General features: G+C 44.3%; 1 protein-coding gene across 1 annotated transcript in view; it reads right to left on the bottom strand.

Annotated features, from left to right (window-relative positions):
- The window catches only part of LOC109895109 (retinoic acid receptor gamma-A-like), a 77,560-nt gene that overhangs the window by 49,251 nt on the left and 11,626 nt on the right, over positions 1–16,683 (bottom strand). The window contains exon 2 of the mRNA XM_020488760.2: positions 11,372–11,722. Coding sequence (XP_020344349.1) covers positions 11,372–11,540 — 169 coding nt within the window. The 5' untranslated portion in view covers positions 11,541–11,722. The remainder of the gene's footprint in view (positions 1–11,371; positions 11,723–16,683) is intronic.

Raw genomic sequence — 16,683 nt, 5'->3', positions numbered from 1 at the left:
TCTCTGTAGGTGATGGCTTTGTTATGGAAGGTTTGTGAATCGCTTCCTTTTAGGTGGTTGTAGAATTTAACAGCTCTTTTCTGGATTTTGATAATTAGTGGGTATCGGCCTAATTCTGCTCTGCATGCATTATTTGGTGTTCTACGTTGTACACGGAGGATATTTTTGCAGAATTCTGCGTGCAGAGTCTCAATTTGGTGTTTGTCCCATTTTGTGAAGTCTTGGTTGGTGAGTGGACCCCAGACCTCACAACCATAAAGGGCAATGGGCTCTATGACTGATTCAAGTATTTTTAGCCAGATCCTAATTGGCATGTTGAAATTTATGTTTCTTTTGATGGCATAGAATGCCCTTCTTGCCTTGTCTCTCAGATCGTTCACAGCTTTGTGGAAGTTACCTGTGGTGCTGATGTTTAGGCCAAGGTATGTATAGTTTTTTGTGTGCTCTAGGGCAACCGTGTCTAGATGGAATTTGTATTTGTGGTCCTGGTGACTGGACCTTTTTTGGAACACCATTATTTTGGTCTTACTGAGATTTACTGTCAGGGCCCAGGTCTGACAGAATCTGTGCATAAGATCTAGGTGCTGCTGTAGGCCCTCCTTGGTTGGTGACAGAAGCACCAGATCATCAGCAAACAGCAGACATTTGACTTCGGATTCTAGCAGGGGGAGGCCGGGTGCTGCAGACTTTTCTAGTGCCCTCGCCAATTCGTTGATATATATGTTGAAGAGGGTGGGGCTTAAGCTGCATCCCTGTCTAACCCCACGACCCTGTGTGAAGAAATGTGTGTGTTTTTTGCCAATTTTAACCGCACACTTGTTGTTTGTGTACATGGATTTTATAATGTCGTATGTTTTACCACCAACACCACTTTCCATCAGTTTGTATAGCAGACCCTCATGCCAGATTGAGTCGAAGGCTTTTTTGAAATCAACAAAGCATGAGAAGACTTTGCCTTTGTTTTGGTTTGTTTGATTGTCAATTAGGGTGTGCAGGGTGAATACATGGTCTGTTGTACGGTAATTTGGTAAAAAGCTAATTTGACATTTGCTCAGTACATTGTTTTCATTGAGGAAATGTTACGAGTCTGCTGTTAATAATAATGCAGAGGATTTTCCCAAGGTTACTGTTGACACATATTCCACGGTAGTTATTGGGGTCAAATTTGTCTCCACTTTTGTGGATTGGGGTGATCAGTCCTTGGTTCCAAATATTGGGGAAGATGCCAGAGCTAAGTATGATGTTAAAGAGTTTTAGTATAGCCAATTGGAATTTGTTGTCTGTATATTTGATCATTTCATTGAGGATACCATCAACACCACAGGCCTTTTTGGGTTGGAGGGTTTTTATTTTGTCCTGTAACTCTTTCAATGTAATTGGAGAATCCAGTGGGTTCTGGTAGTCTTTAATAGTTGATTCTAAGATCTGTGTTTGATCATGTATATGTTTTTGCTCTTTATTCTTTGTTATAGAGCCAAAAAGATTGGAGAAGTGGTTTACCCATACATCTCCATTTTGGATAGATAATTCTTCGTGTTGTTGTTTGTTTAGTGTTTTCCAATTTTCCCAGAAGTGGTTAGAGTCTATGGATTCTTCAATTGCATTGAGCTGATTTCTGACATGCTGTTCCTTCTTTTTCCGTAGTGTATTTCTGTATTGTTTTAGTGATTCACCATAGTGAAGGCGTAGACTCAGGTTTTCCGGGTCTCTATGTTTTTGGTTGGACAGGTTTCTCAATTTCTTTCTTAGATTTTTGCATTATTCATCAAACCATTTGTCATTATTGTTAATTTTCTTCGGTTTTCTATTTGAGAGGGAAGCTGAGAGGTCAAATATACTGTTAAGATTTTCTACTGCCAAGTTTACACCTTCACTATTACAGTGGAACGTTTTACCCAGGAAATTGTCTAAGAGGGATTGAATTTGTTGTTGCCTAATTGTTTTTTGGTAGGTTTCCAAACTGCATTCCTCCCATCTATAGCATTTCTTAATGTTACTCAGTTCCTTTGGCTTTGATGCCTCATGATTGAGTATTGCTCTGTTTAAGTAGACTGTGATTTTGCTGTGGTCTGATAGGGGTGTCAGTGGGCTGACTGTGAACGCTCTGAGAGACTCTGGGTTGAGGTCAGTGATAAAGTAGTCTACAGTACTACTGCCAAGAGATGAGCTATAGGTGTACCTACCATAGGAGTCCCCTCGAAGCCTACCATTGACTTTGTACATACCCAGCGTGCGACAGAGCTGCAGGAGTTGTGACCCGTTTTTGTTGGTTATGTTGTCATAGTTGTGCCTAGGGGGGCATATGGGGGAGGGAATGCTGTCACCTCCAGGCAGGTGTTTGTCCCCCTGTGTGCTGAGGGTGTCAGGTTCTTGTCCGGTTCTGGCATTTAGGTCACCACAGACTAGTACATGTCCCTGGGCCTGGAAATGATTGATTTCCCCCTCCAGGATGGAGAAGCTGTCTTCATTAAAATATGGGGATTCTAGTGGGGGGAAATAGGTAGCACACAGGAGGACATTTTTCTCTGTTAGGATAATTTCTTTTTTAATTTCTAGCCAAATGTAGAATGTTCCTGTTTTGATTAATTTAATGGAGTGAGTTAGGTCTGCTCTATACCAAATTAGCATACCCCCTGAGTCCCTTCCCTGTTTCACACCTGGTAGTTTGGTGGATGGGACTACCAGCTCTCTGTAACCTAGAGGGCAACCAGTGGGTCCATCTCCTCTATACCAGGTTTCTTGCAGGATGACAATGTCTGTATTACCGATTTCTTTGGTGAAGTCCGGGTTCCTGCTCTTTAGGCCAAAGGCAGATCTCTCTCTCCCTCTCCCTCCCTCCCTCCCTCTCCCTCCCTCCCTCCCTCCCTCTCTCTGAGGGGCAGGGCTGAGATGTTATCAGGTATTAAGTGGTGCTAATGGACTCCCTGCCGTTTGGTCTGAAGACTCCAGATAATAGCAGGGATCAACAGATAACAGCCACTGTGACCAGATGAGCTGATTATCTCCCTGGTAGATCAGGACACACATGCAGAGGCACCCACACACACAGCAATACCACAACGTTCCCCTACTAACTCAATCAGGCAGCTACAGTGAGCTACAGAAGTATTAGGACAGTGACACACTGTTGGTTGTTTTGGCACTCTACTCCAGGACTTTTGATTTGAAATGATACAATGACTATGAGATTAGATTACCGACTGTCAGTTTTAACCGTTTGGAAATTACAGCACCTTTTGTACATAGTCCGCACATTTTACAGGACCAAACGTATTGGGACAAAGCCATAAGAACAACAAAACATTTGTCACTGTCCCAATACTTTTGGACTTCACTGTATCTCTCTCACTGACACTGTGCTCAACAGGTATTTCTAATCTTGATGCCAGCATAGCAGATACGGTGTCGACTTGCCTGTGTGTGCAGGAGTGGCATGTGTGGTGTGTGTGTGTTTGTATGTGTGTGTGTGTGTGTGTGTGTGTGTGTGTGTGTGTGTGTGTGTGTGTGTGTGTGTGTGTGTGTGTGTGTGCGTGCGTGCGTGCATGTGCATTCACGACCCGGGTGCATACTCCTATCGTTTAGTGTCTGTGTGTGTGTTTGTCAGAGTGCGTCCGTGTGTGTGTGTGCTCGTCTGCCAGTGAGTGTGTGTTCTCCAGGCAGGATGTGTTGTCAGATTACTCCCCAACCATGGCTCAGCCAGGGGGTTTAATGGGGAGTCCTCTCTACTGCTCTCTGCCTCTTCCTCAAATCCCTATGGGATTGATTGAGCAGAGGGAAAGAGGGACGGAAGGAGGGAGGGACTGACATGTGAAAGCCTGGCAAGGAGAACAGACAAGTTTGGACATGGAGGACAGGGAAAGCAGAGGGGGAGTCATGAGTGTTTTGTTTTACAAGTCTTTTACAGTTTTTATGACCACTACACTGAATTGGAGGGCATTTTGGATCAAAGTGTATGCTCATTGTTGAGATCATTGTTAGCATGAATGTTCAATTGTTATACTGTATTGGTAGATTTTCCTGACCATCCAACCTGACCAAGAAAAACCCTAGGCACTATTACATTTTTTTACTAACTTATCTCAATAGTTTCAAGTTCTACAGATTTGTACCTTGTATTTAAGTAGTGTCAATAATGATGATTTTGGAACTAATTCAAAATACTCAAATGTCTGAGCTTTCAAACTCAAACCGTTCAAGGCCATTTGTTTCCTCAAACCATTTGGGTTAGCAGTCCACTGCAACTTACGATCAAACTGTATGTACTAGTGTCAATTTTTCTTTGTTCTCTCCAGCATCCATCTGTCATTGATCTGTTCCTCTCCAGGCTTCATTCCTGTAGTATTGACATCTATGTGTTTCATGTGGTTATAGTCAGAGCCAGGGCACTAATAACAGAGCAAATTGCTCATTCTCACATTACTCTCAGCCTCTACATGTCTGCTGGAGAGGAACAGGGGCAAGGAAATTACTGTACTGTGTATTTTTATTTAACTAGGCAAGTCAGTTAAGAACAAATTCTTATTTTCAATGGCATCCTAGGAACAGTGGGTTAACTGCCTGTTCAGGGGCAGAACGACAGATTTGTACCTTGTCAGCTCGGGGGTTTGAACTTGCAACCTTCCGGTTACAAGTCCAATGCTCTAACCACTAGGACTACCCTGGGACTGCTGGATGTGTGTGTGTGTGTGTGTGTGCATGTGTGTGTGTGTGTGTGTGTGTGTGTGTGCGTGTGTGTGTGTGTGTGCTTGTGTGTGTGTGTGCATGCGTGTGTGTGTGTGGGTGCATGCGTGCGTGTGTGTGTGTCAGACTTCAGTCTCCTTTCAACATGCTTAAAAGAGATAGTAGTATTTCAAATTATTTCCCACATGCTTTCTCCCTCACTCATCCCTCTACTTGTTCAACACACTATCACAGCTTATTGTGAAATAGACAGAAATTACATAATTAGACATTTGTGAGGCACAAAAAAGTTATTCATAACGCATCTTGTGTGTATTACATGATTTTCTGTCTTCGTAACGCATTCATGTACATTTAGTGTCTATTTCACGATAATCTGTGATACTGGGTTGACTTTTTCTCTCTCTCTCTCTCTCTCTCTCTCTCTCTCTCTCAATTTCAATTTAAGGGGCTTTATTGGCATTGGAAACATATGTTTATATTGCCAAAGCAAGTGAAATAGATAATAAACAAAAGTGAAATAAACAATAGAAAATGTACAGTAAACGTTACACTCAAAAGTTCCAAAAGAATAAAGACATTTAAGTCATATTATGTCTATATACAGTGTTGTAATGATGTGCAAATAGTTCAAGTACAAAAGGGAAAATAAATAAACATAAATATGGGTTGTATTTACAACGGTCTTTGTTCTTCACTGGTTGCCCTTTTTTGTGGCAACAGGTCACACATCTTGCTGCTGTGATTGGACACTGTGATATTTCACCCAGTAGATATGGGAGTTTATTTGATTTGATTTCAAATTCTTTGTGGATCTGTGTAATCTGAGGGAAATATGTGTCTCTAATATGGTCATACATACGTATGTCAGGAGGTTAGGAAGTGCAGCTCAGTTTCCACTTCATTTTGTGGGCAGTGAGCACATAGCCTGTCTTCTCTTGAGAACCAAGTCTGCCTTTGGCGGCCTTTCTCAATAGCAAGGCTATGCTCACTGTGTCTATACAAAGTCAAAGATTTCCTTATTTTTGGGTCAGTCACAGTGGTCAGCTATTCTGCCATTGTGTACTCTCTGTTTAGGGCCATAATGCATTCTAGTTTGCTCATTTCTTGTGCAAATTCTTTCCATTGTGTCAAGTAATAATCTTTTTGATTTCTCATGATTTGGTTGGTTTGTCCTGGGGCTCTGTGGGGTCTGTTTGTGTTTGTAAGCAGAGTCCCAGAACCAGCTTGCTTAGGGGGGGATCTTTTCCAGGTTAATTTCTCCGTATGTGATGGCTTTGTTATGGATGGTTTGGGAATTGTTTCCTTTTAGGTAGTTGTTGAATTTAACAGCTCTTTTCTGGATTTGGATCATTAGTGGGTATCGGTGCTGCAGACGGCTCTAGTGCCAATTCCTTATATATGTTGAAGAGGGTGGGGCTTAAGCTGCATCACTGTCTCACCCCCCGGCCCTGTGGAAAGAAATGTGTGTTTTTTGCCAATTGTAGTTTGTGAACGTGTATTTTATAATGTTGTATGTTTTTCCCCCAACACCACTTTCCATCAATTTGTACAGCAGACCCTCAAATTGAGTCAAAACCTTTTTTTTAAAGGATGAGAAGACTTGCCTTTGTTTTGGTTTGTTTGTCAATTGGGGTGTGCAGGGTGAATACGTGTTCTGTCATACGGTCATTTGGTAAATAGCCAATTTGACATTTGCTCAGTACATTTTCTTCATTGAGGAAGTTAATGGTAATGCAGCAGGTTTTGCCAGAGCTGAGGATGATGTTAAAGAGTTTAAGTATATAGCCAATTGGAATTTGTGGTCTGTATATTTTATCATTTAATTTCAGATACTACAGGCCTTTTTAGGTTGGAGGGTTTGTATTTTGTCCTGTGGTTCATTCAATGTAATTGGAGAATCCAGTGGGTTCTAGTAGTCTTTAGTAGTTGATTATAAGATTTGCATTTGACCATGTATATGTTTTTGCTGTTTGTTCTTTGTTATAGAACCAAAACAATTGGAGAAGTGGTTTATCCATGCATCTCCGCTTTGGATAGATAACTCTTCATGTTGTCGTTTTATTCGAGTTTTCCAATTTTCCCAGAAGTGGTGGGAAAATGGATTCTTCAATTACATTGAGTTGATTTCTGATGTGCTGTTCCTTCTTTTTCCGTAGTGTATTTCTGTATTGTTTTAGTGATTCACCATAGTGAAGGCATAGGTTTTCTGGGTCCCTATGGTTTTGGTTGGACAGGTTTCGCAACTTCTTTGTTAGGTTCTTGCATTCTTCATCAAACCATTTATCATTGTTGTTAATTTTCTTAGGTTGTCTGCTTGACATTTTTAGATGTGATAGGGAAGCTGAGACGTCAAATATATTGTTTAGGTTTTCTACTGCCAAGTGTACACCTTCACTGTTACAGTGAAACATTTTGTCCAGGAAATTGTCTAGAAGGGATTGAATTTGTTGTTGCCCAATAGTTTTTGTTATTTTCTTTTCATCTATAGTATTTCTTAATATTATTCAGTTCCTTGAGCATAGCCTCATTTTAAGTGGAGTGTGATTTTCCTGTGATCTGAAAGGGGTGTCAGTAGACTGACTGTGAACGCTTTATTAAGAGACTCTGGGTTGAGGTCAGTGATAAAGTAGTCTACAATACTACTACCACTACTACCAAGAGATGAGCTATAGGTGTACCTACCAGAGGAGTCCCCTCAAAGCCTACCATTGACTATGTACATACCCAGCATACCCAACAGAGTTGCAGGACCCGTTTTTGTTTGTTTTGTTGTGGTAATTGTGTCTAGGGGGGCATATGGTGAAGGGAATGCTGTCAACTCCAGGTAGGTGTTTGTCCCCCTGTGTGCTGAGGGTGTCGGGTTCTTGTCCAGTTCTGGCATTTAGGTCGCCACAGACTAGTACAAGTCCCTGAGCCTGGAATTTGTTGATCTCCCACTCTAGGATGGAGAAGCTGTCCTCGTTAAAGTATGGGGATTCTATTGGGGGATATAGGCAGCACACATGAGGCCATTTTTCTCTGTTTAGATAATTTCCTGATTCATTTCTAGCCAGATGTAAAATGTTCCTCTTTTGACAAATGTAATTGCGTGGGTTAGGTCTGCTCTATATCAAATTAGCATACCCCCTGAGTCTCTTCCCTGTTTCACACCTGGTAGTTTGGTGGATGGGAATACCAGCTCTCTGTAACCTAGAGGGCAACCAGTGGATCCATCTCTTTTATACCATGTTTCTTGTAGGATGACAATGTCTGTATTTGATTAATCCGGGTTCCTGCTGTTTAGGCCAAGGGCAGATGACCTCAGACCTTGTATATTCCAGGATGAGATAGTGAAAGCTTTGTGTGGTTTAGGCCTGGACCACCACAGTAGGTGTGAGCAGAGCATGTTGAGCATCTGATACATACCTCTTAGGTCGCAGGATGGGGCTTGGGCGGGTGTAATAGAGGGGTTTGGGCCTGTTGCTCTGCTCACGGCCTGGGCATATGTTCTGCTGTCATGCTGAGGTCCTTGCCGCAGGGGTGGGTGGCATGGGGTGGGCAGATGGCACATTGGTCTGATATGGGGGGCCTATATACGGTGTGGCCAGGGTTTGCTTGTGGTGTTCTTAGCTGGTTGTGGTGTGGCAGGTGATGCTGTGGTCTGGGTGTAGGTCCTCTGGCATGGGTTCTCTTGGTGAAGGTCCTTCGGGAGTTTTTTTTACAGGTTTGGGAGGGTATCTCGCTGGTCTGGGCGGGGTGGCTGTTGCTCTGTTGTTCCTGTGTGAGGTGCTGGGGCTATGGTTGAGGGTGACATCCTTCAGGGTCCTGGAAAAAGTTGGGATTGCTGCCTTGTAGAGGTGGACCTGGTTGTAAAGGCTGTTCAAGTCCAGGGTGGAGTTGTGGGCCAGGTAGACATTATGTTTTGAATCACAGTCTCGCAAAATGCTTGCATTCACCCACTGTATGGTGGCAGGGTGAAAGTATTTTCATGGTAGCAGGGTGACAACCACTTGTGCGTTGGGGAAAGTGGAAGAAGCTTTTTCAATCACACCCGCGAGTGCTGTTGCCACTCTTTCCTGATGGGCCCTCATGTCATTTGTGCACGGGTGAATTATGATGTGGCTGGGGGAACCTAGTCTCTGACAACAGCTCCAGGGCATGCCTAGTGTTTGGGCACCAGAGTTTAGCCACTTTGTGTTTGAGAAAAACTTAATCCTCTCAAATCTATTTGCCATTTGAGTCAATGAGAAGCACAATCTGTGGGTTTTGTGTGTCCTCGGTGGATGTGGGGGGGTTGTCAGGAGGGCTATCGGGGGAGCTGCAAGGCTGGCTGTTAGATGGGGGCGGGGTCTGTTGGGTTGGTGGGTCCTGTGTTGTCTGTCCAATTGTGATGTTGAAGTGCTGGTCCGGGTCTGAGGGGGGCTGTTCTTCTGGCTTGTCCGGGGGAGTGTCCTGCTCTCTGTCACACCTCAGCCTTCTGACCTCATCCTTCAGTGCCATGTGTGCCTTTTTCAGTTCTCTCACCTCAGTCCGTAGAGCAGCCAGCTCTCTCAGACAGCCGTCCATCTCCACCTTCTGCCCTCCGGGTCTTGTTGGGGGGGGGGGGGGGGTGCTGGTCTGTTTTGTTGTCTTGTTCTGTCTGGATTGTGTGGACTAGCTCTCTGAGCTCCACTATGTCTCTCTCCAGCTCTGTGAATTTATCCCTCTCTATGATGGAGGAACAGTGCAGTTGTGGGACTGGGTGTGTTCAGTGCTGGGGGGATACCTCTCCTGCCATTGTTGGGCTCAAGAGTTTTCACACATCTGACTTCACACTTCAGTGCTAACTGTCTGCAGGACAGTTTGAAGAGGTGTGATCAGTGCTGGGGGGATACCTATCTTCGTCTGCAGGACAGTTTGAAGAGGTGTGATCAGTACTGGGCGGAAACCTATCTTCGTCTGCAGGACAGTTTGAAGAGGTGTGATCAGTACTGGGGGAATACCTATCTTTGTCTGTAGGACAGTTTGAAGAGGTGTGATCAGTGCTGGGGGAATACCTATCTTCATCTGCAGGACAGTTTGAAGAGGTGTGATCAGTGCTGGGGGAATACCTATCTTCGTCTGCAGGACAGTTTGAAGAGGTGTGATCAGACTCACTCAGGATGGGGGAGTCGTCACTGAGAGAGAGGGATTTTCCTGCAGTGTGCTCTCTCTTTGATCCTGTAAAAGTCCTGCTGGAACTGCATGAGGATGCCCTGCACCATTACTGTCCCAGAATTGTACACGTTGACAGAGGTTGTTTCAATTTCCTCAATGTCTCGTATTCTGAGTTTCCACCCTGGGCTGTGAAACTCTCCTGCCATTGTTGGGCTCAGGAGTTTTCACACATCTGCCTTCACACTTCAGTGCTAATTGAAGGTGCCTCCAGGTCTGTTCTGTCCTAGCAGCTTGGTAGCTTAGTATACTTATTTACTTAGCGTTATATAACAAAATTATTATTGTCTTTTACTTTTTGGCTTCAGAAGAAGCTTCAGACTGAATATGAATCACTCAGTTTTGTGTTGGATGGTATTTCCAGGTTCTGCTGTGTTTCTTCCGCAGGTTTTGGTTTGTTCAAATTTTTTCTTGATAGTCCTTGGTAGTAACAGTCCATTCATGTAATTTTGTCCAAAATCAAGGTTTTAGGTATGGAATTTTGATTCGGATTGAAGGTTTTAATGTTGAGGTTAGTTTCCTGTATAAGTTCTTGTGAAAAAGTTCAAGTTTACCTACATTTATCCAACTATCTCTTATCTCTCTCTCCTCTCTCTACTCTCAATTCAATTCAATTTAAGAGCTTTTAATGGCATGGGAAACATATGTTAACATTGCCAAAGCAAGTGAACTAGATAATAAACAAAAGTGAAATAAGCAATACATATTAACAGTAAACATTACACGAACAGTAAACATTACATTAACAGTAAACATTATCCAAAGAATAAAGCCATTACAAATGTCATATTATGTGCAAATAGTTAAAGTACAAAAGGGAAAATAAATAAACATAAATATGGGTTGTATTTACAATGATGTTTGTTCTTCTCTGGTTGCCCTTTTCTTGTGGCAACAGGTCACAAATCGTGCTGCACATAGATATGGGAGTACTCTCTTTCTTTCTCTCTCTTTCTCTCTCTCTCTCTCTCTGGACAACAGCACCCCCTTTGAACTTGTGTGGAAACTCTGACAGCCCCACTGGCTCACCCATTCAAAAACAAGAAACTGTTTCAAACCTCTCCCCCCTCTCTCTCTCTAATCCCTCTCTTTTCATGTTGTTTTTTATATGGTATAATTTGATTCACCTCTGTAAAGCCAGCTCATAAAGGGACACTTGTTCTTCCTGCTGCCTTCAGACTAGAGAGAGGCCAGGCTGGCCCCGGCCCTGTACCCTGCCAACCCACTGCCTGCACCCCCCCTCCCCCCCTCCCCTGCCGGCCTGCCTGCCTGCTTTACCACATGGAAAAACCCTGCTTTCCTGGAAGGGCTGTTTTTTGCTCTCTCTCAATCTCTCTTGTTTTCTTTCTCTCTCTCGCTCTCTCTCTCTCTCTCTCTTGCTCTCTCTCTCCATCCCAATCCATCCCAAGAGTTGTGACTGAGTAAAATATAGCAAAAGGGTGTCTTTTTGAGTATGTTATTGTGTGTGTGTATACATTATGTATTGAATATGGAGAATATGATTAACAGTACTTACACAATGCAGCCATCTCTTTCGGTAGGTCTGCCCCAAATCGTCCAAACAGGCTGCTATTGGCCAGCAGGTCGAAGGGGGAGTGGCTCCTCATGGAGTTGAAGGCAAAGGGGTAGACAGCAGGTGAAAAGCCAGTCATGTGACCCACCTGCCGTTCCCTATTGGTTGCCATGGCGTTGGGAGAATAATTCCGGTCCAGGATAGCTCCGGTCCACTGTCCCGCTCAGGCAGTGGTCTTATTGGGGTTGGTCCTGCGGGCCTGGAGAGTACAGGGCTGAGGAAGGATGGTGAGCTGAGGTGGGACCCACAGATGAGACACCAAGCCTGGGCAACACTGCCTCAGATCTACGCTCTCTAGAGGGAAAGAACAGAGAATAGGAGGTTAGTTACAATGCCTGTCAGTTTAAAGTAGGCTACACAGCCTCAATCCAAATGCATCAATATATGATCCAATGAGAAGTCTGTTACAAACATAAGAGGGATGGCATCATTCATGGAGAAACTGTAGCAGACTCAAAAGATGGTAAGAAGAAAAGTGAATGATGAGGAATAAAGGGAATATGGGATATGATGAAGACAGCAGTGGGCAGAGAATGAGAGGCAGCGACATTTCTAGGGAAAATAAGTACAAAGTAGGACTGAGAGGATGAGACAGAGCAGAGAAAGGCTTCCAAACAGTGCAATGCCATCATCCCAACTCCACTATAAAGAGTCTCTGTGTTTTCTCTGCCAGCCTGAAACTGTGGCTGCTCTGCCCAGGGTACTGTGCCCAACACACTTAATCCATTACAACAAGGGTTAAGTGTGCCCCCCCCCCCCCCCCCCCCCATCTTCTGGGTCAGATACACAGAAGGCAGCAGAAGATGTACCGTGTCAGTTCAAATTATTTCCTCTATCTATCATTGTAACTCTCCCTTTCTCCCTCCCTCCGTATCTCCGCCTGGTGTACCGTCCCACCCCCCACAGAGTGATGTGATGAGTGGATGGGGTCACATTCTCGCCGGTAGATCTGTGGTTAACACACAGGAGCCAAAGAATGTAGTGTTGTTTTCGGCATGCTGCAGCTTATGAATCATAGTGTGAGAGAGAGAGAGAGAGTGAGAGAGAGAAAGAGTTAGAGAGAGAGAGAGTCAGAGAGAGAGAGGAGGAGGAGGGGGGAGAGGGAGAGGGAGAGGGAGGGAGAGAGAGGGAGAGAGGGAGAGAGAGAGATGGAGAGAGAGGAGGGGAGAGGGAGAGAGAGAGGAGGGGAGAGGGAGAGTGAGAAGGTGGGTGAGAAGGACAGAGATAGAAAGAGAGAGAAAGAGGGGGAGAGGGAGAATGAGAGAGGAGAGAGGAGCAGAGGGAGGGAAGGGTGAGGAACTCACAGTACCGTCTCAAAACAGGGAAGAACATGTCCATGGATTAACATGTACAGTGGAAAAACACACTCACACACACACTCACTCTGCAGTGACCTGTTCCACGCACTGGGGGGCACTGCAGGGGCAGTAGGGTGGCATACTGAGCAAGAGCGCAAACATGCACACATACACAAATGTACACAAAGAGGCCATAACACACTCAACCCCTGAAAACGGACCCATCAGCGCAAACACATACTTGTATTGTTTTCTTCCTCCTTCCCCCTGTCTGTCTGTCTGTCTGTCTGTCTGTCTGTCTGTCTGTCTGTCTGTCTGTCTGTCTGTCTGTCCCTCTCCCATGTTCACAGAGCTAGCTAATTACAGCCTACTGCAGCGGGGCACCGCTAATTTTGAGTTCCATTCCAGTAAACTGTTCCACATGTGGGGCCAGGCCGGCTGGCCAACCCAGCCACGTCACAGAAAGGACACACACACCACTCACGCACGTGTGCTTCCCTATACCATATACCATATACAATACATAGGGCCCTGCATTTTTCCTGTTCAGGTCACACTGTACCCCCCTACACTATACACATAGGATTAACCCTTCTACCCAAGACATTCGATCCACTAAATCAACCCAGTGGATCCTCTACGCCCCCTATCAATACCCTGCCCCATCTATCATCACAACTACCCTCTCTCTTTCTCCTCTCCTCTTCCTGTTTCTATCCCCTCCCCTGCTCTAACCACCTCTTCCTCCATCCCTAAACCTCCCTCTCAACCGTTTCCAATCAGTCCACGAAATACATCCCTCTGCCAGGATTTTAATCTGCTTCTCATTGTTCTATTTGTTCCATCAGGTCTGCTGTTAGGCCGAGCTCTGACCCGGAGGTTTACGGGATGCTATGGTTGGGTTGTTTTGTTTGCTTTTTGTCTTGTTGTGTTCTGTTGTGAATAACCATGCCTTGTAGCTCATTACTCATTATTCCTCAACCACACCCATGTATGCATGTACACGCAAACAAAAGCATGAACTATCTCACAAATTGTTTTTCAAGCCATAAATTCTCTTATTGACATATTTTCTTTAAATGTTTGGATCTTCAGGGGTTTCAGCACTACTCTGTGAGGGCCAATTTCTAATCCAAATATGTTCACTGAGAGAGAAAAAAGGCTTTTGTGCGCCAGAGACAAAGAATCTCTTATAGTAAGAAGTATGGGCAACAAAATAAATAATTGAGTAGGTGGGATTGTATGACTGATATAGACGGGTGTCCAATATACAAATGAAAGTAAGTGGTGCAAAGACTATCCCTTCAGACACACATACTCACTCCCGCACAGATACACAATCATTGACTTTATTAAGCATCCTTATGGGGAAGTGTTTGGTGGGAACCAGGGTCAGTCGGAAGCCCCATTGCTATCTCAAATTGCCCCTGAAGAGGTGAAGTATGGAGGAGAGATGAAGTTATTACGGGATCTGTTGAGAGGAATCACACCGCAGACAGCCCTGGTGTTGCTTCACTTGCAATGGGCTCCCTTACTGATCACAACACAAGACCCAAGTCTCTCTAGTACTATGAAAGAAAGAGAAAAAGAAGGAAGGAAAGAAAGAAAAGCAGGGAAGGAAAAAAGAAAGTGGTGAAAGCGAAAGAGGATAGAAAACAGAGGGAAAAAGAGAGAGAGAGTAAAGAGAGAGAGAAAGAAAGAGTTTGTTTCAGGCATCTGGAAGGCACTGAGCCTTTTCTCCATTCGTAAGAGGTGAGTAGCGTTTCATTAATTACTCCCACATTGGGAGCTGGATTGAGAAGAGAAAGAGGGGACTTTGGTGAAGAAAGAGGGAGGGAGCGAACTGGCTGATGAAATACGTACATAAAAATAAAGAAACGGTTTATTTCCCCCAATAAACACACAAAATAATGAGCCTCCAACCCAGAGAACTGTTGCATTTTCTCTAATGAGTCACACCAGCCAGGGGAGCCTCTCTCTCTCTCCCTCCAGGGGTAACACACCTTGGGCAGGGCAACAAAAGCAGTGCTGTGCGTTTCTGGGCTTCCAGGCCTCAATGCTGCCTTTATGAGGCCGGGCTGGGTCGGTTCAGACTGGGCCGTCTGGCCCTGCTGAGACACACACACGTACAAACATGGTGTGTGTGGAGGGGGCAAAGGGGTGTTGTCTCAGTGATCTCATCGCCCACCATCACCCTCAAGTCCATTACCCCAAGTCCCGACCTGACTCAACCTGCCACTCTTCACACACACACACACACACACACACACACACACACACACACACACACACACACACACACACACACACACACACACACACACACACACACACACACACACACACACACACACACACACACACACACACACCCGAGGGGTGCACAGGTAACTGACGCCCACCTTTCCGAATGCAGAGGAATTAAAAGCAGCTTTGGTGTGTGTGTGTCGGAGGTTTTCCATTCCACCCTCTCTTATCCAAAAAGACCTTTAACTGAAGGGCAGACCTCAACACACACCAAACAAAAAAAACATTTCTTGCCTCTCTTCACACTGGTTCTCGTGAAAATGTTTATTTTACAGAAGTATTTGACGTTGGTCGAACGGCTAGACATATAAAATGTATACATATATTTATACTGTATAGCATAGGCTTGAATTTGGGCTCCCGAGTGGCGCAGCGTTCTAAGGCACAGCAGTCTAAGGCACTTAATCTCAGTGCTAGAGGCATCACTACAGACACCCTGGTTCAAATCCAGGCTGTATCACAACCAGCCGTGATTGGAAGTCCCATAGGGCGGCGCACAATTGGCCCGGTGTCATCCGGTGTAGGCTGTCATTGTAAATAAGAATTTGTTCTTAACTGACTTGTGTAGTTAAATAAAGGTTACAAATATCCTACACCAGCCACTGGATATATAACTATGACCTTTGGATATTTTTCTAATCCTACTTCTAATTTCCTTTACAAATAAAACAAACAATAAAAGCCTGTCTGAAGCTAATCACAAGTAAAAGCTGTCCTCCAGTGTTACCAACTGCACCTGCCTCTTGTTATTCAGGGACCATGTACAGTGTAAAATGTGTTTTTTCCAACTGAGTTAAACTCACACAACGGCTTGTTTGTGAGGCGAAGCGTCTCTGGGGGATTTTAAGTATCCAGCTTTCATGTGGCGAATGCAACCCACAGAGTAATATGGAGGCGCGGTTTAATATGCCTCTAACTACTGACTTAAACACACACACACACACACACACACACACACACACACACACACACACACACACACACACACACACACACACACACACACACACACACACACACACACACACACACACACACACACACACACACCAGGTCATTACTGAGGTGGGCATGCAGAGAGAGCTTTAATCAAACTCATAAAAACTGCACACTGTGACCCCAAAGTCATTATTTAATGACTTATTAAATCACCTCTCTGCCTGCCAGACATGTTTCACCGACTGGCTTAAGGTTTTAATCTCCATGTGTACAGTTGGATATTTTTACTGAAACAATACAAGTTAATTCACTTAATTCAGAGACGGACCATCACTGTGTGTAAGTGATGTAGATTTGAGGAGCATTCACAGCTATCTAAAGCAGTTTGTGTAAAACCTCATGCAGCTCAACTATTCAGCATTAAATCCATAAATGTTCTATAGAACAAGACGTTACGATCTAATATATTTTCCCAATATGGAATTAGAGCTGGTATTAGAACTGGTTAGAATTTGTTACCAGTTGTCAAAACTGCCAGGTTATGCAGCTACTACATACAGTTGATGCAGTAAGACTGAGGGATGGAGAATTTACAATCGCAGCAGGAGAGAAACTGAAAAAGTCCCAAACTCCAATCCTCTCAAATCGAAGTGTGTAAAATCATGCCGTCTTTAGTTAAAAACATGGGCTTATTTGTTAAGTGGAGTTAAA

Source organism: Oncorhynchus kisutch, linkage group LG1 (assembly GCF_002021735.2).
Source record: "Oncorhynchus kisutch isolate 150728-3 linkage group LG1, Okis_V2, whole genome shotgun sequence".
NCBI classification, from domain to species: Eukaryota; Metazoa; Chordata; class Actinopteri; order Salmoniformes; family Salmonidae; genus Oncorhynchus; species Oncorhynchus kisutch.
The sequence above is the reverse complement of the archived record's forward strand: the minus strand, read 5'-3'. Positions and strand labels throughout refer to the sequence as shown.